At 45.8% G+C, this 20,348-nt stretch overlaps 2 protein-coding genes and 1 pseudogene across 3 annotated transcripts in view; 2 read left to right on the forward strand and 1 right to left on the reverse strand.

The window, feature by feature from the left end:
• Positions 1–1,031: 1,031 nt before the first annotated feature.
• On the forward strand, positions 1,032–5,185 carry ribc1 (RIB43A domain with coiled-coils 1; the record flags this gene model as incomplete). The annotated part of the gene is made up of 7 exons (XM_083657005.1): positions 1,032–1,230; positions 1,324–1,541; positions 1,698–1,812; positions 2,274–2,392; positions 3,424–3,651; positions 4,572–4,738; positions 5,104–5,185. The coding sequence occupies 7 exons, from the start codon at positions 1,032–1,034 to the stop codon at positions 5,183–5,185; spliced, it is 1,128 nt and encodes a 375-aa protein (XP_083513131.1).
• A 3,504-nt stretch (positions 5,186–8,689) lies between these two features.
• The window catches only part of LOC310794981 (neural cell adhesion molecule L1-like), a gene marked incomplete at its 5' end in the record, with an annotated part of 26,347 nt that continues 14,688 nt past the window's right edge, over positions 8,690–20,348 (reverse strand). The window contains 11 exon segments of the mRNA XM_083657006.1: positions 8,690–10,201; positions 11,325–11,397; positions 12,341–12,472; positions 15,241–15,390; positions 16,344–16,457; positions 16,901–17,077; positions 17,750–17,872; positions 17,995–18,208; positions 19,061–19,176; positions 19,266–19,491; positions 20,171–20,241. Of these exon segments, the coding sequence (XP_083513132.1) occupies positions 9,901–10,201; positions 11,325–11,397; positions 12,341–12,472; positions 15,241–15,390; positions 16,344–16,457; positions 16,901–17,077; positions 17,750–17,872; positions 17,995–18,208; positions 19,061–19,176; positions 19,266–19,491; positions 20,171–20,241 (1,697 nt within the window). The 3' untranslated portion in view covers positions 8,690–9,900.
• LOC310795150 (very-long-chain (3R)-3-hydroxyacyl-CoA dehydratase 2 pseudogene) lies at positions 12,908–13,645 on the forward strand (annotated as a pseudogene). The gene has a single exon. The product of its transcript is annotated as a very-long-chain (3R)-3-hydroxyacyl-CoA dehydratase 2 pseudogene (transcript).

The following is a 20,348-nucleotide window of genomic DNA, read 5'->3' on the forward strand; positions in this document are numbered from 1 at the left end:
GTCAGTGGAGCAGGTTGATGTTCATTACATTGTATGGAAATTAACAGTCCATGGGCGTGGACGGTTCACTTTCAGTCACATGATCAATTCTTGTCAACAAGGATAATAACAGGCTGAAATCAATTAGGCCCTGCCGGCACCATGCACTATGCCCCTTATCATAGCCAGTGTTGGGGGTAACTCATTACAAAAGTAACATATTACTTTTAGTAGTAACTCAGTAATATAACTTATTATATAATATAATGAAAAAACATCGCATGGATGCAACTGGGACGTATCCTCAGTGATGTACCCTGGGGTCATAGGATGTTTCGGGTCTCGCAACATCATACACCCTCGCCCAGGTGACCCAGCCGGGGCTGGCCAAGCCCTAACTTACGTCCCAGTAGCTACCCACGGTCAGCCCTCCAGGAAGGGTCGAAGGTGGTCACGCGGTCAGGGCCACTCAATCCACTGCTCCGGAACTACTCTGCCGGGACCGGGGGGAGGGGGAGGGCTCTGGTACGTAGAGGGACCGGGCTCTGTGGGTTGCCACCCGGCCGGGCTCCTCCCTCAGCTCGCCAGGTCTAGGACCTGTGCGCTGCACCAGACTCCCCCGCTCCAAACATCATAACTTATAGGATTTCAGTAATATTATACCAGTTTTGTCAAGTAACTCAAGTTACAAAATTGAGTTACATTTTATTTCCTAATCAAACTGTGTGTGACAAAGGAAAATAATAACATTTAGAATTTTGGATTGTTTACACTGACTTCAAGACGGTTGAAATTATTTTTCGGGATGGTTCCGGGGCAGCAATGTTATTCTGCTGCTGCTGATGTTTTGGTAAAAGTAATGCAAAAGTAGTGTAATAAGTAACGAGTTACTCTACACAGAAAGTAATATTGTAAAGTAACTTATTACTTTTAAATGAAAGTAACTAGTAATATGTAGTACCGTATATTACATTTTGAAAGTCACTTGCCCAACACTGATCATAGCCACTTTGCTATATCCTCCTTCCACAGACTCGTTAGAAACGGTGATCATGTACAAAGTGGATTTGCCGGTAGACCGCTCCGCAGATGCGGCTGTGGAGCGTCGAAGGACGGCAGAGGCCGCACGCAGGGCCCGCATATTCAACACCCGGAGCCGTGTGCTGGGCCTGGACCTAAGTGCTCTGGATCAACAGGTGCTGGAGAAAAAAGACCAACAAAACATGGAGAGACAACGAGACCAAGCTTTTGGTAAACAAGGGGCCGGAATCGGCGGGGGGTGGGGGGTTGTGAGAAATAAACAGAAATTGAAGAACTCACAATTATTTCAATAACACAATGCAGATGCGCTGAGCAGGAGCCAGGAGGCAGCACTGTTGCAGCAAGACAGCGATGAGAGGGAGACGCGAGCAGCGCTGCACACTGGTCTCACTCAGTACTGGGCCGTGCACCAGCGGGTGGAAGACTCCAGCGATGCTGATCTCAAGTGTGACCTGAAGGGGGCGCCCGGGCTCCCCATCCCAGAGGCTGAGCTGGGCCCTGCCAGCATGCAAGTCTTCCAGGTAGGTGTGTGTGACAGATGGGTGCTGCGAGCCAGGTGTACATCAAAGCACCGGCAGCACAGCGGAACAGAATCCAGTGTGTTGACAATGAACGGTTGAATAAATATTCTATGCTACGCTAACCCCTCCGCTTCTGTTTGCTTGTTTTGTTTACAGGGCGAGGATGTAGGAGAGGAGCAACGGAGGAGAGCGCAGATGATAACGACAGAGAGAGATCTGCGAGCCCAGAAGGAAGCCGACGAGAGAAGGTGCACGAAGGATAGGCACAAAGGTGAAAACAGACACACACACACACACACACAACACACACACACACACACACACACGCGCATCGACGCACGGTGATCACTGATGGGCTAATATACAGCATAGTACAAGCTGTAAATCACACCCATGCTTCATGCCCTTATGCACAAGACAATCACGCACTCCTACGCACAGCCCTGACTCCCAGGAGACATTGATGGATGCTATGACTCTGTTGTTGAAGAAGGCCTTTGTATGGCTATAATGCGTCATGTGGGTGTGTGGAACGCACATGAGACAATTTCCAGTGTGTGTGTGTGTGTGTGTGTGCGTGTGTGTGTGTGTGTGTCTGTGTCTGTGTGTGTGTGTGTGTGTGTGTGTGTGTGTGTGTGTGTGTGTGCGTGTGTGTGTGTGTGTGCGTGTGTGTGTGTGCGTGTGTGTGTGCGTGCGTGTGTGTGTGTGTGTCTCTGTCTGTGTGTGTTACAGAGGTGCTCACAGGCAGAGAGCTGGAGCATCGGGACCTGAGGGCAGTTCAGCTGGACGCACTAGAGGACGAGTGTAAGAAAGCTGCGCGCATCGCACTCTGCAACTACAATCTCGCTCTGGTACGCATGCGTGTACACACACACACACACACACACACACACACACACACACACACACACACACACACACACACACACACACACACACAGACCACCCGCCATGGATTCTCAAGGCAACATCCAGTGAGGTGTGGAGCTGTGACGGGGGGGGTAGTCAGTCAGGTGTGATTTTGGAATTAAAATAACTAATTGATTGAACGTGTTAAATAATGCGTGCACAGCAGCACACTCGCTGGCGGGAGGCGGTCATCGCATTAGTTAGGCGGCACTAAGCAACATGGACGGTTAAACTGCTTTGATGTATGCGTGGGGGGGCGGGGCCCATGTAGCCTGTTTTTAAAAGCCTCCCCTCATGTGCCTGAGTGGGCTCCTCCGGCGGGAGGCGTCATTATAAATCCTTCAGGTCGCGCTGCTTTTCATGACAGCGATGTGGTTTCTCTTAATAACCACTCACACATGCATGATGCACAGGCAAACACAGCTGATTGAGTGGTTCCCTCAGGGAGGACACTCAACACGTACACTGACCCCATCCAGACCCAGAACTAACCACAGCTTAGAAGGTTGTGTTTCGTTAAACCTCATCCTAATCCTATAATCACCAAGGGGGTGGTCAGTAGACTGGTCCCCTGGATCGGTGGTCAGGCCTAAACCTCGTCCAGCTCCCCACAGGCTGCAGACTGGATCAGTGGTTAGGCCCAGAGCCATGTATATTAGAAGAGTCGCGACATCTCCATTCACTCCAATGGACCAGTTTTTTACTCTCAAGAGTTCCAGGAAGTAAGGTCCTGGATTAAGCAGCACAGTCGAGTTGCAGCAAAATGGACAGTTTGTGATGTACTTTTTTTTTTTTTTTTTTTTTTTAATAAAATTGTACATTATCAGCTTTATTTTAGCATTCAAAAGTAGCGCGAGACCCATTCCTGGCTGTTCATTGGCTAATGCGTCATGCATTTTGGTCCTCCGCTGACGCCACTCTCTCTCTAGAGGACACTAGTCAGGCCTAACCTCGTCCTCGTCCTCCTCCACAGGCTGCAGAGCGGGCGGAGAAGCTGAGAGAGCAGCGTACGAGAGAGGAAGGGGAGAGTCTGGCAGAGATGAGGCACATGGTGACGTCGGACATGTTGACGGAGCGTCCGGACGCGGCGGAGAGAGAGCGGTCGTCCGCCAGGGTGCTGACGGACAGGTGGAGGGGGATGAGCCCCGAGCAGCTGAGCGCCATCCGCAGGGAAAGGGAAGAACAGCGCCTTGAGAGACAGGTAACTGGGAGTCACTCTGAAAAAGACAATACAACTCCCATAGACGCAGGCCGTCATGGTCAGTTCACCTTGGTCCTCCAGACTACTGACATCTTCCTCTGGTCGAAGCCACTTAACACACCATTGCGGTGTTGTAGTAGTATAGAGAGCCAAAGTGGAACGTCACTTCCTGCTTCAGCACTGTACCAGAGATTTTCATCTGCCATTTATTTTCCCATAGATATTTCGTAAAATGCTTATAAAAATAGTTTTACTTCGTCAAACCAAACAGATATATTTAGAAACAGGAGAGACCACATAACATTTCGCTTGGACCAAAATGTTGAAAAATCACGGATTTAAAGAAAATATTTTTTCCGAGTTGTTTTTTTAAGTTTTGGTCGGAGTGAAATGTTCTATGGTCTCTCTCGATTATAAATATAGCTGAACCGTTTGGTTTGACCAAGTAAAACTATTTGTATAAGCATTTTACGTATAAGACATTTTATGTCTATGGGAAAATAAATGGGTGGATGAAAATCCTCCGGAGGTGGTCGGGGACGCATTGTGTACACATTGAACACGAGTGTAAATGCAATGTGTCCTCTCAATCCGCATACAGCAACTGTATGCGGATTGAGAGGACACCCATTTTGGGTGATCAGATTGCAATCTGATCACCCAAAACGCATGCTAGCGCCAGGCGTAAATGAAATCAGGCTAATGTGGTCAAGCACAATCTGATTGCAATCTGATGACAGAAAACACATGTTAATGCCAGGTGTAAATGGCCTCAGATTTGGGGTCAGACTTGAACACTGGGGACTCGAGACTGGACTCGAACTCGAGCTGTAGTGACTTGACTACAACGCTGCCCCATCGTTTGACGCTAACGGCTAATGCTAATCCCAAAACGAGACATTTCTCCGTGCCGTTCTTAGAGACAGCGTGAGGCTGAGAAGCTCCTGGAAGCTGCCTGGGACTTCCAGTGCCTGAACCTGTCCAGAGAGGAGGAGGAGGAGGAGAGGAGAGCCGCAGAGCTGCAGAGAGAGAGGAGGATTCAGCTGGACCAGCACAACAAGCAGCTGGCCAGCCAGCACCAGGCACAGTGAGTGACTACAGTACACACACGCACAGACACAGACACACACACAGACACACACACACACACACACACACACACACACACACACACACACACACACACACATACACACACACACACACACACACACACACACACACACACACACTCTAGTTATCAAGTGCACAAGCACTAAAAATAATCATACTCTGGATTTTACAAAATCTACAGAATATATATAGAAGTAATGCAACATTACGATAGTCAGCATATAGTGTTAGGGTTTTTTGGGAAGACATATTCTTCTTGTGTAGAAGCTAGTTTCAGGCGACCATTTTTCTTGGGAGAAAGTGACTGACTGTGTGTATTTATATATCTGTGTGTCCCAGTCAGGAGTACCTGAACAAGCAGCTGTACACCAACAAACCCAGTGTGGACTACTTTGGTCAGTTCAACACCAGCTCCCGCTGATCGCCTCCCACACTTCACACTGCCTTGTGGTCACTACCGAGCAGTGTTGGGGGTAACTCATTACAAAAGTAACGTATTACATGTAATATATTACTTTTAGCAGTAACTCAGTAATATCACTTATTACTTAGAGGATTTCAGTAATATTATACCAGTTACTTTGTCAAGTAACACAAGTTACAAATTGAGTAAAATAAATGTTTAAATCAAAGCACATATTTAAATAAAGATACAATCATTTCCAAATCAAACTGTCTGTTTTTATGCAAATAACCACTATAGATGACAATAACAAAGGAAAAGAATAACATTTAGAATTTTGGATTGTTTACACTGACTTCAAGGTGGTTGAAATTATTTTTCGGGATGGTTCCGGGGCTGCAATGTCATTCTGCTGCTGCTGTTGTTTTGGTGAAAGTAATGCAAAAGTAGTGTAATAAGTAACGAGTTACTCTACACAGACAGTGATATCGTAAAGTAACTTATTACTTTCAAATGAAAGTAACTAGTAATATGTAGTATATTACATTTTGAAAGTAACTTGCCCAACACTGGCTACCAAGTCAAGTCTATTGATTGTTAGACTCAAATTCAATGTGACCCAATCGGACCTTTCTCTACAGGAGGTATTCAGTGTCTCCTGCTTATTTTTAGAGGACAGGCATTGACGTTTGTAAATGATATGAGCTGATACTGACAGAAATGGACTCCTGTTTTGGTACACATTGTTCCAGGTACTTTATTATTTTTTGACTCATATATCCAGTTACAGTGGTTGATTCATAATGCAGATACAATAACATTGGCCCCAAAATGCAGTAACAAGTCCACTCAGAAGCTGACCCCGTCTTTCTCCCACGGCACAAATACACACCCCTCAGTCCCCATAGATTACCGCAGGCATGACGTATTTTGGTAGGCAGAAGGCGAAAGTCCCGGACTTCCTGGATCTTACGGGGGAAAAAGTCAACGGGGTTTTAGAATGGGGCATTTCACTTAAAATGCATAAAATAAGGTGGTTAACAAAAGTTTATGGGAGTGGTAATTTGGGGTTCAGCAGGATCATCTTCACGAACGTGAATCGCTTTTACGCCTTTCGAAGCGTTTTCTAAAAATCGCGTTTAAAAAAACGAATTTACGTTTCAAAAGTCATAAGTGATTCACGTTTGTGAAGATTATCCCGCTGAACCCAAATTACCGCTCCCGTAAACTCTTGTTAACCACAGACCTTATTTTATGCATTTAAGTGAAATCCCCATTCTAAAAACCCCATTGCCTTTTCCCCGTAAGATCCAGGAAGTCGGGCACTTCCGCCTTCCGCCTACAAAAATACATCATCCCTGCGGTACGCTATCGTGCTAACGCGGTGCACTACTCCACACAGCAGCTAGCACACACTCCCCCCCCCCCCCCGGCAGTGATACACCCCCTACCCCCTGTCCCCACACAACCTTCCCCTCCGCCCCTCAGGCATTATTATTGAAAACCAGTCTGCTTTTAAGTCCTGTAGAAGCTGTTGCCGTTCTTCTCTAAAATGCACCAATCCACCTTTTTTTTAAACCGGTTTTTATCTTTTCACTATAAAAAGGGAAAATACAATAGTTGGAAAGCAAAAACCCGGCATCCCCCTTGACACACATGAAAAGCAAAGAGAGAGTTAGCGCGCGCCGCGGCGGTAGAGTGAGTATCTGCGCGTGTGCACTCGTTCTCCTCATTCAAAGCTAAACATTTGCCCAAACACCGACAAACACGGATGTTTTAGCAGCAGATATATAGTCGAGATAGAATATTGGCATATTTTGTGTCATTTATCGTTTTTTTCCTGTATGAAAATAGATTTTCTAAAAGTTCTTATGTGTCCTGAGTGTGTCTGTACACAACCGACAACAGGGAGCTTACACACACACACACACACCTCCTTCAGTGCCACCAGCCCCCCCCCCCCCAGCAGACATCCCATATTCTGCACCTCTGGGATAGTCAATAAGATGGTGTGTTTGGCCAGCAGCAAGCTATTGTTTGAGGAGGGAGTGCAGAGACAGCAACGTTGCATATAGGAACTCCCTGCGGTATGCACAAACCGGCTCGCTGCATCCCCGCCTCTCATAACCGCATCAGACAAAAAGACTCCACAGATACTCACTGCACTGCCATGCATTGCTAGATGATGTTAATGGACAAGGAATGCAATCCTAGCTTCCGCTGCAATGGAACTACTGCTAATCACTAAATGACAATTAATGTAAGTTTTTTTCTCTATTTTAAATTTTTTTGAAGAGACAAACATCTACGGAACAATGGTGATTCCCCCACTCTGACCCCCCCCCCCCCCAACACCCCCCAACTATGAACTATCTTTGCTAAAACAGCCAAATCTCACTGCAATACTTTGTCAAATAAGGAAAGTGTGAATTCATAGCATCAGTACAAAGAAGAAAAAGAACGAACTTGCAACATTTTAAAATGAACTTAAAACAGTTTTAAAACCTGCACATTTTCTTTTTTACATTTTTTTTCTTTTACCAAACATGTTTTGGGGTCATCAAAACAATCTTTGAGGGGTTTCGTATTTACATTCAGTGACAAAAAAGCTCTCCTTTCTGGTCTCGTCATATCCACACACTCCAAAACCTCATCTCCGCAAATACCTCGCACAGGTCTATTCATTGTTTTTTTGTTTTGTCGTTTTTTTTTATAATAATTTAAAGAGTTTTTGGCATGTTAAATAGTACCTGTACCCAGCCCTAGAAAGAATACATTCTCTGCTTGATGTAAAATACCAACTTGTTTGTCTTGAACATACATCAAACTAGCAATCGTTTAAACCCGTCTGCATCATCAGCTTGCATTGATGAGGGCCTGAAAATAAAATAGAGAGCGTGCGCCCGCAAGACTCCACTCCCTAAACCTGTAAATACAATATATCCATAAGTACCTAAACCTGTAAATACAGTATATCCATAAGTACCTAAACCTGTAAATACAGTATATCCATAAGTACCGCTCCTTCACACCGTGTTGTCGTGTTGTGCGAGATGGGACAGGTATGGAAAAGATTGTTCATTAGAGACAACATTTGTTTTAATACACCGTAGAAAGAGACAAAGACAGATACAGAAAGCTACACATAGGTCTCTACACGAAAAATTACAATATCATACCAATAATGACGTTACACTTCCGGTGGAAAGGCGAGAGTAATACGAGAGCCAAAGTGGAACGTCACTTCCTGCTTCAGCACTGTACCAGAGATTTTCTCGCGCAATTTATTTTCCCCATAGACATTTCGTAAAATGCTTATAAAAATTGTTTTACTCGGTCAAACCAAACGGTTCAGATATATTTAGAATCGGGAGAGACCATAGAACATTTCACTCAGACCAAAACTAAAAACAAACATTGAAAAATATTTTCTTTAAATCCAGTTTTTTTTTACGTATTGGTCTGAGTGAAATGTTATGCGATCTCTCCTGTTTCTAAATATATCTGTACAGTTTGGTTTGAACAAGTAACACTATTTTTATAAGCATTTTACGAAATGTCTATGGGGAAAATAAATGGCGGATGAAAAGCTCTGGTGCAGTGCTGAAGCAGGAAGTGACGTTCACTTTGGCTCTCTATGACATCACTCTGGTGCTCTATGCAGACCCAGCAGGCACAGGGACTTTTAAGGAGCATGTACATATCTATAATACTGTATTATGGCTAAATAGATAGATGTAGATGCAGCTATATACAACCACACGCTACTCGGCATTTTCACAGCAAGTTCCTCTTATGCATCCAATGTTATTTATAACAAGAAACTTGGCTTCAGTTAGTTTGAGAGAGAGATCGATCGTCTTATAGATCCATGAATGTCAATAAAGAAGTCGTGAACGAATGAATCATATATAATATATATGATATATACATATATAAACGATGTAGAAAACAATATAAAAAGGTGAAAATACAAATAAAAATGGCGGATAACCAAAGGGATGTTTTACATTCAAAACCATTTGTGACAAAAAGAATCACCGGTAATTACAGTGTGAGACATCAAATAGAGATTTAGACATAGACAATAATGTGAAATAATATTAAACATGATCATAAATATCGAAGATTTTAAGACTTGCCACAGCAGCATGCGCTGAGCATCCGTTTCCCCACGCTAGGCTCTACCATCGCCCCCCCCCCCTCTCCTCTTTTGACGCACTACTCTGTATCTCGGACCGCACCTAAGATCCCCCTGTTATCTCCACCTACCAATCAGGTGACATTCTTCCTTAATTTTTCTATAGGGTTGTTTTCAGAGAGAGAGAGAGAGAGAGAGATGTTTTCGGAGAGAGAGAAAAAAAGAGAGAGAAATGAATGTCAGTCACTCAACGTATGCTGTAAACTACACAGAGAAGGGGTCAGGGGTCAAAGGACATCATTAGGTCGCAGAGTGGCTCTATCGTCACGTCAGTCAGACTCGTATCACATCATCCACCACTTCCAACAACACTCCTTTGGTCAAAATAGTCCAGTCGATTCAGATGGCGGCCAGCAGGGGGCATCTGAAGAAGAGTCAATATTGATTGTGTGTTAGTAGTCACAACTACGGATCGCCGAGTCAGTAGGGGAACAACAGGAGCGTATGGGCACATGTGTGTTGTTGACATGTTTTGGTCTGATGGTCCCCCCGGCGGGCGGGTGATGATGATGCGTGGGTGGGTGTGGGGAGGCTAATCGAGGATGGCGACTGAGTTGGGCAGGCCGTGGTTGGCTGAGGAGGAGGAGGCGGCGGTGGTGGTGGTGGTGGTGGTGGGGTTGAGGTGGAGCGGGGAGCCGGAGTCCGGGAGGCCCCCCTGGAGCGGCTCGGCCACGTCGCTGGGCCGGCTGTACTGGCTGAGCAGGGACTCGTCCAGGTTGAGCTCGGTGGTCAGGGCACTGCTGCCGTTCAGGAAGTCCAGGTTGTCCTCGCTGCACAGCTTGCTGTCCTCGCACAGCGACGGCTGGCTGGCCGTGCGCTTCTCCTCGTTGTCACTAGGGGGCACAAAGGGGCGACGGGGGGAGAATGAGAACGAGCGATGGGTTCGTCAGATCGGCAATTAGGCCCCGCCCCCTTTTAGGGGGAAACACACAAGCCTCTCCCCGTTGACTTAAATGTAAAATAGCACCACCCCAAAAAATTATAGAAAAATAACAGAATCAATCTGGTTTATTAATGACCCCAAAACACCATGACATCACAATATATTACAACTCGTCTGGCCATAGAATAGACAAGATACACGGGAAATATGACTTTGACCCCTCTAAAATCATGTGACTCATGTCACATATATTTACATTACAGCCTCCAGCCAAGTAGCCTACAACGACGCTGGGCTCCACTACAACAGCATTTCATGTCGGGAGGCTAAAGTAGCAACAGACGGGTCATGAGTCACATGATTTTAGACGGGTCAAAGTCATATTTCTCATGTATCTTGCGCATTGCGTGGCCAACCGAGTTGTAATATATTGTCACGTCACGGTGTTTTGTGGTCATTAATAAACTATAAAAAAATTTGGTGGTGCTATTTTACATTGAAGTCAACGGGGAGGGGCTTGTGTTTCCCCCCTAAAAGGGGGCGGGAACATGTGCCGCCAGCAGCCGCCTACAAAATGACGTATTGCCGATCTGGTGCATAGCATGCAGGAAGTGAAAAGTGAGGCATAGTAGCATTAGCGAGCTAATACAGGAAGTTAAGTATCATAATTAAACCGTGATTCAATAATAAGCCCTTTCTTGAATAACTGCGTCGCATGCCGTCTCGCATACTGCAAATGAATAAAACCTGTCAAAACGTACGCTATAATTATACCAAATCTAACAGGTGAGTGAGTAGATAAGTAAGGCAATTAGCAGGGGGATGCCAAATGAGAGGGTTAGAGTCAGCGAACACGTCACAGCGTACCTTTCTAGAGATCTGCAAAGCGGGGGCAAGCATGGGGGGAGAAGAGGGAGAGTGACATGAATGCAAAGGGTTAGGTAAAAAACAAGGAATGGAATCAGGGGATCAGGGCTGTGTTAGAGGTTAGAGTTAAATGACTGGTAGGAATATTAATGCAACAACACACTCGGTAAATAATACGCATCTCGGTGACTGAATGGATGACAAACCTGTACTCTCCAAACGTCTCATCCTTCATCGGACGCGCTTCTGAGTCCATCGGACCCTCCTCCTTATCCTTCACTGTGATGGAGAGAGATGATTGGATTCTGTTATCAGTCCATGTCATCATCGCTAACATCTCCACTGCTCTGCGCCCTAAGCCACTGTCTCACAGATGGATAATGGCATTCTGTCAGATTAGCCAGATAGCAGCAGTGACAATGTTATTATAGACAAAAGACATGTTTGAGTATACGGGGAGAACAGATATGGATTATCTGTAGTCTGGATTATTTCTAGTCTAAATCATGGTATAATGACTTGATTAAAAATAGCACTATTAATCAAACAATTTCAATTATTCATGATTAAAAAAGTCTGATGCCACTGGGTATGGTGGCATTTCTTAATCAATTAGCCCTTCCTTTTAGTGCAGACAATTAATTCTGCTTTCCACCGTTGTTTCTCCCCTGTTTGGAGAGGATGGTTAAGTTTGGTGCATTTCTCGTTAGCTTGCTGATTATTGACACAGGCCACCAGTATCCATTAGGCTTGGGCGGTATCTATTTCTTCATACCTTCCTCCCATTAGACCCGAGGTATACGGTATATGACGGCATTAGTTTCATCAGCTGGCTCCATAGACAAAAAAGTATACAACTTAAAACTGCAATTTCTCCAAAGTACAAGAGATATCAAAAAGCCAAATTAAAGTGATAAAGTACGACCAGTTTAAAGTGTGAATGGAGTTAAGTTAAGTTAAGTTAAGTTAAGTTAAGAGATAAGGAGTTTGTACAGTAGTACAAAGTATGAAAGCGTCGTTAGAGTTAGAGTTCAAAGAGGGCATGGTTTGAGCAGTCCTCCCATAGACTTAAACAGATACTAAAAAGTTGGGTTTTGAAATAATAAAAAAAAAAAAACATTGTTCGAGGCCTCAACCACTTTGTCGTCGACCTTGAACAGCTGAGTTAGAGATTTGTCAGTCCAAGCTCTCCAGTGATGTATTTTTGGTGCGCGGGACTTACCTGAATACTTTCCCCCTTTGCTCCTCTTGATAAAGCAGAGGATGAGCAATATCAGCAGCAGCAGCACGATGGCGCTCACGAGCCCGATGAACCAGCCCTGTGTGGCAAAGTTTGGCTGCATCTCCGTCACTTCTTCAGAGAGAGAGGAGAGGGGGAGGTGGGAGAGAGAAAGAGAGAGGAGAGGGTGAGGTGGAAGAGAGAGAGGAGAGGGGGAGGTGGGAGAGAGAAAGAGAGAGAGAGAGGAGAGGGGGAGGTGGGAGAGAGAAAGAGAGAGAGAGAACATTTTTGGGAAGTCCATTTATCATTTAGGCTCACGCTGTGTCTCAAACGGGAAGGCTTTATGAAGCGACTGAAGTGTGTTGACATTAGGACATCATACAATTATGACATCATGACATTATGACATCATAAGATTAGACATACCATGACATCATAACATTATGACACCATAAGATTATGACATCATAACATTATGACACCATAAGATTATGACATCATAAGATTCTAACTAACTCCCTGGCTCGGCGACCCGTCATCCAGGACCAAAGTCCCTTGAGCGTTGCAGTCATGTCGGCACCTGCTATGGAGACCAGCAAAGCGGCCCACAGCGATGTGGCCGTGAAGAAAAAGAGGGGACCAGGTGCCCTGGCGACGGCCTACCTGGTTATTTACAACGTTGTTATGACAGTTGGGTGGTTGGTGATCGCCGTGCGCCTGGTCAGAGCCTACCTGGCCACAGGCAGTTACCACGGTCTTTACTACTCTATAGAGAAGCCACTCAAGTTCTTCCAGACTGGAGCTCTGCTGGAGATATTGCACTGTGCTGTAGGAATGGTACCGTCCTCTGTGGTCCTGACTGGATTCCAGGTCCTGTCCCGGGTCTTCCTCACCTGGGCCGTCACGCACAGTGTCAGAGAGGTGCAGGGCGAAGACAGCGTGCTGCTGTTCGTCACCGCCTGGACCATCACGGAGATCGTCCGCTACTCTTTCTATACCTTCAGCCTGCTCAACCGTCTGCCCCACCTCCTCAAATGGGCGCGGTACACCTTCTTCATCGTCCTGTATCCGATGGGCGTGGCCGGGGAGCTGCTGACCATCTACGCAGCACTGCCGCACGTGCGGGAGAGCGGCCTGTACTCGGTCGCTCTGCCCAACGAGTGCCACTTCTCCTTCCACTACCACACCTTCCTCATCCTCACCATGATCTCCTACGTCCCCCTCTTCCCCCAGCTTTACCTCCACATGCTGCGGCAGAGGAAGAAGGTGCTGCTGGGCCACGTGGAGGACCACAGCAAAGTGGAGTAAGCTGCACCTGCAGCCAGACTGGTGCGATCAAGGGCGAAAAGAGTGAGAGTTTAACTTGGCAGAGAATCCAGTGATCTAAGATTTGATTGGTTTGTTACTTAATTGGGGGGGGGGGGGGTTCTGAAGTTGCCTGGGTTAGATAGATATACTGCACACTAATGAATGGACTGGTGTTTTTGTTGTCTTTATTAATGAACAAACTGGAACTCGTAGCTGTAAAGGAGCTTGTCTTGTCTGGGACACAGTGAGGGGTCCTCTGTGTGAGGCTGAGCCCGGTGAGCAGGAGAACCTGGAGTCGTGACGACAACGCTGCATGTCCTCAGCAGCTTCTCTGGATCCTGAAGCTTGTTTTCTCTCAGCAGGAGTCATATAGCCCTTTCTCCTGGAGCGGTCTCAGCAGCACTTCCAGTCGAGTGACGTACAATTGCTCGTAGTGTCCTCTAGAGAGAGTGGCGTCAGCGGAGGACCAAAATGCGAGACTCATTAGCCAATGAACAGCCAGGAATGGGTCTCGCGCTACTTTTGCATGCTAAAATAAAGCTGATAATGTACAATTTGATTCAAGGGGGGGGGACCCTTTCAGAGTACAACACAAACTGTCTATTTTGCTGCAACTCGACAGTGCTGCTTAATCCAGGACCTTACTTCCTGGAACTCTTGAGAGTAAAAAACTGGTCCATTGGAGTGAATGGAGATGTCGGGACTCTTGCTCGGGTGACATCACTGATGACATCACAATTGCTCAAGTGACATCACTGATGACATCACTGGACATCATCACTGATGACATCACTGGACATCATCACTGATGACATCATCACTGATGACATCACTGATGACATCATCACTGATGACATCACTGGACATCATCACTGATGACATCACTGGACATCATCACTGATGACATCATCACTGATGACATCACTGGACATCATCACTGATGACATCACTGGACATCATCACTGATGACATCATCACTGATGACATCACAATCGTGACAGACACCGCCGCCGCCCACACCGCCACCCACTTACTCAATTTGATATTCTGGTCTCTCGTAGCCCGACGGCTCATTCTCTTTCAATGCAAAAATCAACACAGCATCCCCTGCTCACACACACATTGTGTGTTAGGGATGTCATGTCTCACCTCAAGCTGGAGAAGTTAAGTATACCACATGTGGCTCCTCTCAGAAATTTTACAAGATATGGCAACCATTTCTGAGTTACTTTGAGAAAGAATTTGCCTCGGGCGATCTAGGGTTGCTCCTGGAAGGGGAGGGGAGGGGAGGGGGGGGATCTGAAAAACACACGGGCCACGGGTCGGATTCAAACCTGGGCCGGTTTCAAACACTCTACCAGGTGATTCACCGCAACGCTCCCCCGAGCAAACGCTACTAATGGATCATTCCATATGGCTGACCCAAGCTCTCTGTTCACTTTGAAAGCACTTCACACAGGCAGAGCTGCAAGATACTCGCTAGCATCAGGCTTCATCCTTAGATGTGTGAAGCCCCAGAGGAAAGAGGGGGAGAGGAGAGAAAGGAAAAGGAGGGGTGAATGAAGGCAGGTACAGGTGGTGCTGCAGTACCGTACCTGTCCCCTCGGTCTGGATGTCGGCCTCCCAGAAGGTGCTGTTGCTGTAGGTGAAGCGGAGGCGGTAGTGAGAGCCTGGAGCCAGGCCCTGCAGCTGGAAGAACGTCTGAGACGAGTTCAGCTTCTCCGACTTCTTCCATGTGCTGCCGCCTGCAGAGGCACAAGATGAAGCAGGATTTCCTCTCTGTTGCTCAGTTCCATCAAACTATTAATAATAATACTAATTATTATTATTATAAAACTATTCCCACGAGGGGCTGATGTTTTCAAAAGGGTCAATGAAATTAGGCTTTCCATACGCATTTGTTTTTAGGGTTCCACTGCAAATCACTGTATTTGCTGCATATAATTGCAGCAAAACACAACAACATTAAGAAACATTGCAAATATGACAATTACCGGTACGACAGCTCTGATCATCCAGGCCCTATCATGTTATCATCTATCATCAAGTGTGATAGTTATGGTGAGTGACAATGTGAAACTTGAGACAAAGGAACAGATGATCACATGATCAGATCACATGATCACATGATCAGATCACATGATCAGATCTCACATGATCACACCCTGCTGGGTAATGTTGAAAGATGTCATAAAAGAAAGGGACAGCTGTGAACCAGGATGTCATTCCAGCTTCTCCAGGTCCCCAATCACTGTGTACCAGCAGCATTATTGTTTTATTTATTGTCTTATTTCAATTCACTTGTTTTAGGTGTGCATCAGTCTACAAATTCTTATTAGCCCTATTATTATTATTATTATTATTATTATTTCTACTTTTCTTTTGTAAATCGCTTGTAAAGCACTTTGAAATGCATGTGATTTGTTTGAAAGGTGCTTTGAATAAAGTTTGATTGATTGATTGATTGATTAATTGACTGATTGACTCATCCAGGACATGCACAACGATCTGGAGAACATGCCGGTGTCTGATAGCTATGATCACACACCAAATAAAACCTTCTGCATGGCATAGGATTCCTCATGATGACAACAAGTCGTATGACAAATTCAGACACAGAATATGGACTATTTGGGTCAAATATGCAGTGGAACCTGGTTCCATCCATTACTGCATTGCAGCTAAATGTAATCAGTACCGTTCTTGTTGAGGAAGTGGACCTGGAAGCCCACATTCCTGTGTCTCTCCTTGGCCACCCAGCTGAGGTTGACGGACTTCTCTCCCACCGACAGGCTGATGTTGGTTGGAGGTCCTGAAATGAGTTCACGCAGAGAGTAATCAAAGTCATTTGTGATCTGGTATTGGCTTTAACGATCATACATTTGTGTTAGGAATGGGACAATATCAAATTCAGTATATCGCGATGCAAAAAAAATGACAATGGGCCTACATATCGTAATTGTGATATTAGCTCTCCATCCAAATTATATTATTTGCACTTCATGACATTTTCAATTGTTTACATTCTAGCAAATGAATGCCATTGCTAGAAAGATTTGTAGCTCAGAAAAGTGCTCAGAAATTTTATGCACATAACTTTTATTTATTACCGTACATCGTGTTGTGGTCGCATCGCATCGTGAACCCCATATCGTGCATCGAATCATATCACGAGGTACAGTAAGCTCATCGTCCCATCCATAATCTGTGCACATTATGATAGGGATGCACGTGGTGATCAGCTTGCAGTTCTACCTCCGTCCAGGGTGGTGGCGCCCTCCCTAATGATGGGCTCTCCGTCCCCGGCAGCAGTTCGCCCCCTCAGGTAGAAGCGGTAGCGGCTGTGGCGGTCCAGGCCGTCCAGGGTGAGGTGGCTGACTTTGGGGTCGTCTATGGTCTCCACCTGCATGGGGCTGTCGTCGCTCTCCACGACTGAACGCCACACACGACACGAAGAACAACGCGTTTTTATAACCTTTTCACTTCTATACATTTCTCAACCCTGTTACCTTGCCTGCCATTTGTTGTTCGATCTATGGCCGGATCTGTTTACCTTATACAGTATATACAGATTAACTGCTGATTTTCTTCACACTATGCTAATGACTTGAAATATACTATTTTGGGGGTTCTCTGGAGCTGTAGGCCAAAATTATGAAAAATTAAACAAATAAAGGCTAGAAATATTTCACTTTGTGTGTAATGAATCTATAATCTATGAAAGTTTCACTTTTTGAAAGGAATTATGGAAAAAAACTAACTTTTCCATGATATTCAAATTTTTTGGAAAGGATCAGTATATATATATTATTACTTTTACCTCACTGATCTATTGTTTTGTCCTTTGTTCATCCATCTCCCTTAATTGTAAAACACTGGGATTTTATCTTGTTTATGAAGAACTTTATCAGTAAAACTGCGATATAAATAAAGATTATTATATTATCATTATTATTGTCTTGTGCCATCATCTACACTGCAAAAAACAATCTGGTCTCCTTTAGGAGGTATAGATGCAAACAGAGATACTTAGCAGACAGAGTGTTGGGCCTAATAAGTTAAGTAGGTCAGTCTTATGGATAATGATGATCAGATGATGCTCACTCTGTTGGTACTGCAGTAGATACCCCATGAGGAGTCCATTGGGCTGGGCAGGAGGTGACCAGTGGAGCGTCATCTCCGTCTCTCCTGGGCTGTCCAGCAGCAGAGACATGGGAGCACCAGGAGCTAGCAAGCAACACACACACACAGGCCACGGGATTCAGTTGCACTTGGCTTAACAGACACTGTCATATCCCTCTCATCTACAATCACATTGATCCCTGCATCACGTTCTCTCTCCTTCTCACCTCCCTCGGCGGTCTTGAAGGACAGCGGGGGGTCCGACGGGGGTCCCTCTCCCTTGCTGTTGAACACAGTGACCGCCAGGGAGTAGTGGGAGAACGGTCGGAGGCCGCTGATCACCCGCTTCACCTCGTTGGCTTCGGTCTCCACCACCTCGGTGGTGGCCGGCTCCCTGCGGCCTCTGTGGTGTCCCCTGGATCCCGACCTGGTCAAGTGGATCTGAAGATGGGAAAAGTGATGAGAGAGTTCAGGCCGTTGCACACCAAGAGCGACGCGAATAAACGGCACAAAAAAATTACATCCGCAACATCGCTCGGCGAAACTTCGCCATTGGTACGCGCGGTCGCATTGACTGGATAATATAGGTTAAAAAAATATTATTGACGGGTGAATTTAATCCTACTAAAAAAAAGTGCCTCCAGTGTCTAAAGACGTTTAGCCTCTGAATTTAAATTATATTTTCCTTTTTGATGGTAAGAAAAAGAACCACATCACTTTCCAAGGTTAACGTCAGGCATCTACATGTCTTAAGACTTCATTTAATAGATATTGTGTGTGTATTGAGTGGCGTATTCAAACCTGAAAAGACATTTTATTATGGCAGCGTTGGATTGAAACCACCATTGAAATTGGGATTTCAAGTTATTCGAAAGTTATTTTTTATTTCAAGTTATTTGAAAGGGATCCTGTTAAATCAAGGTCTTAAACAGAATATAAATCATAGGCATAATTAAGAAATAAGCAGAATGAACGTCATACTTTTTGAATGCGAGATCATACAAGTTAACCCATTGATACCTGATGCAGCATTTGCGTGTATAATTCCCTCATTTGTGTGCGTATCCCTTTAAGATTCGCGGTCTTAAAGGGATACACACACAAATGCTGCATCAAGTATCAATGGGTTAAACTCCTCTTTCTAACCTACTAGTTGGAGGAGCCAAACAGTATTCTATAGCTTTTAGCCATATGAAGCTCTGACTGCCTCTCCTGTAAACTGAGGATATGAATTCACGAGGACAGGAGCTGAATATGCTCAGATGAACACCAGAGGAGATGGAGAATCCCTACCCTGTATCCCAGCACGTGTCCTCTGACTGTCTCTTTCTCTACCGCTTTCCATGACACCTTGATGGCTGTGCTGTTCAGCACATCCACGGCCGTCGCCATAGGAGCCTCCAGAGGAACTGAAGGAGAACACAGATCCAAATCATTATCAGCAAAGGTAGAGCTTATTCACAAAGCTAATACAGGTGTTAGCTAACAGGTGTCATACCATCTTCTCCCGAGTATCCAATGACAGGGTCCGGCTCGGGTCCCTCCCCTTTCTCGTTGAGAGCCTGGACTTTGATCTCGAAGGCGGAGAAGGTTTCGATGTCGGTGACGGTGACGGGCGGTGCCGTGGTGTAGTTGCTGTGCCAGGTGGGCCCGCTGCCCACCACCCGCCTCCACAGCACCCGGTACTGGAAGTCCGGTCCGTTGAAGCTATGCGTGTCCATTTCCTGGAGTGACAGAGTGACAGCAGCCAATCAAGGCACAAGCCCCTTTCTATAGAACGCATCAGCTGCTGCTTCAGGGCAGTTATAAGTTCAGGTACGGTAGGGGTGTCCGGGGAGTGCAGTGGTAGATTCCCTGTCTACCAACAAGAGGGGTCGCAGGTTCGAGCCCCCGGCTTGGTGGAGTGTCCATACAGGCACAATTGGCCGTGTCTGTGCGGGCAGGATGTCGGATTAAAGGAGGATTTCAGTGTTTTTTAACCTGGACCCTGAAAAATACAGAATTGTCCTTTAAGGGTATGTGTTCCTGGTCGCTGCTCTAGTGCCTCCTCTGGTCGGTCAGGGCGCATGTTTGGAGGGGGAGGAGAACTGGGGGGAATAGCATGATCCCCCCCCCCCCCCCCCACGTGCTACATCCTGCCGGTGAAACTCCTCGCTGTCAGGTGAAAATAAGCAGCTTGCGACTGCACATGTATCGGAGGAAGCATGGTGCTGCGAGTCTAGAACTCAGGGGGCAGAGCAATGACTGGGACAGCAGGGGGAACTGGCCAAGTACAATTGGAGAGGAAACAGGGGGAATGAAAAAAAATATCTCCAAAATTATGGTATGGTATGGTATGGTATGGTATGGTATGTATGGTATGGTATGGTATAGTATGGTATGGTATGTATGGTATGGTATTACCTGCCAGGTGATGAGCAGAGTGTCTGGGTCTATGGACTCACTCCTGACATCTTCAGGGTTATTGTCTGGAGCTGTGGGGGGGAAGACACATCAACAGACCTCGGCTGAGAACCAAGTTCAATGCAAACAGCACACTGAATAAACCGGTCAATAATCACACACACACATATAAGAACGG

This window comes from Poromitra crassiceps (genome assembly GCF_964638095.1).
Source record: "Poromitra crassiceps genome assembly, chromosome: 20".
Lineage (NCBI taxonomy): Eukaryota > Metazoa > Chordata > Actinopteri > Beryciformes > Melamphaidae > Poromitra > Poromitra crassiceps.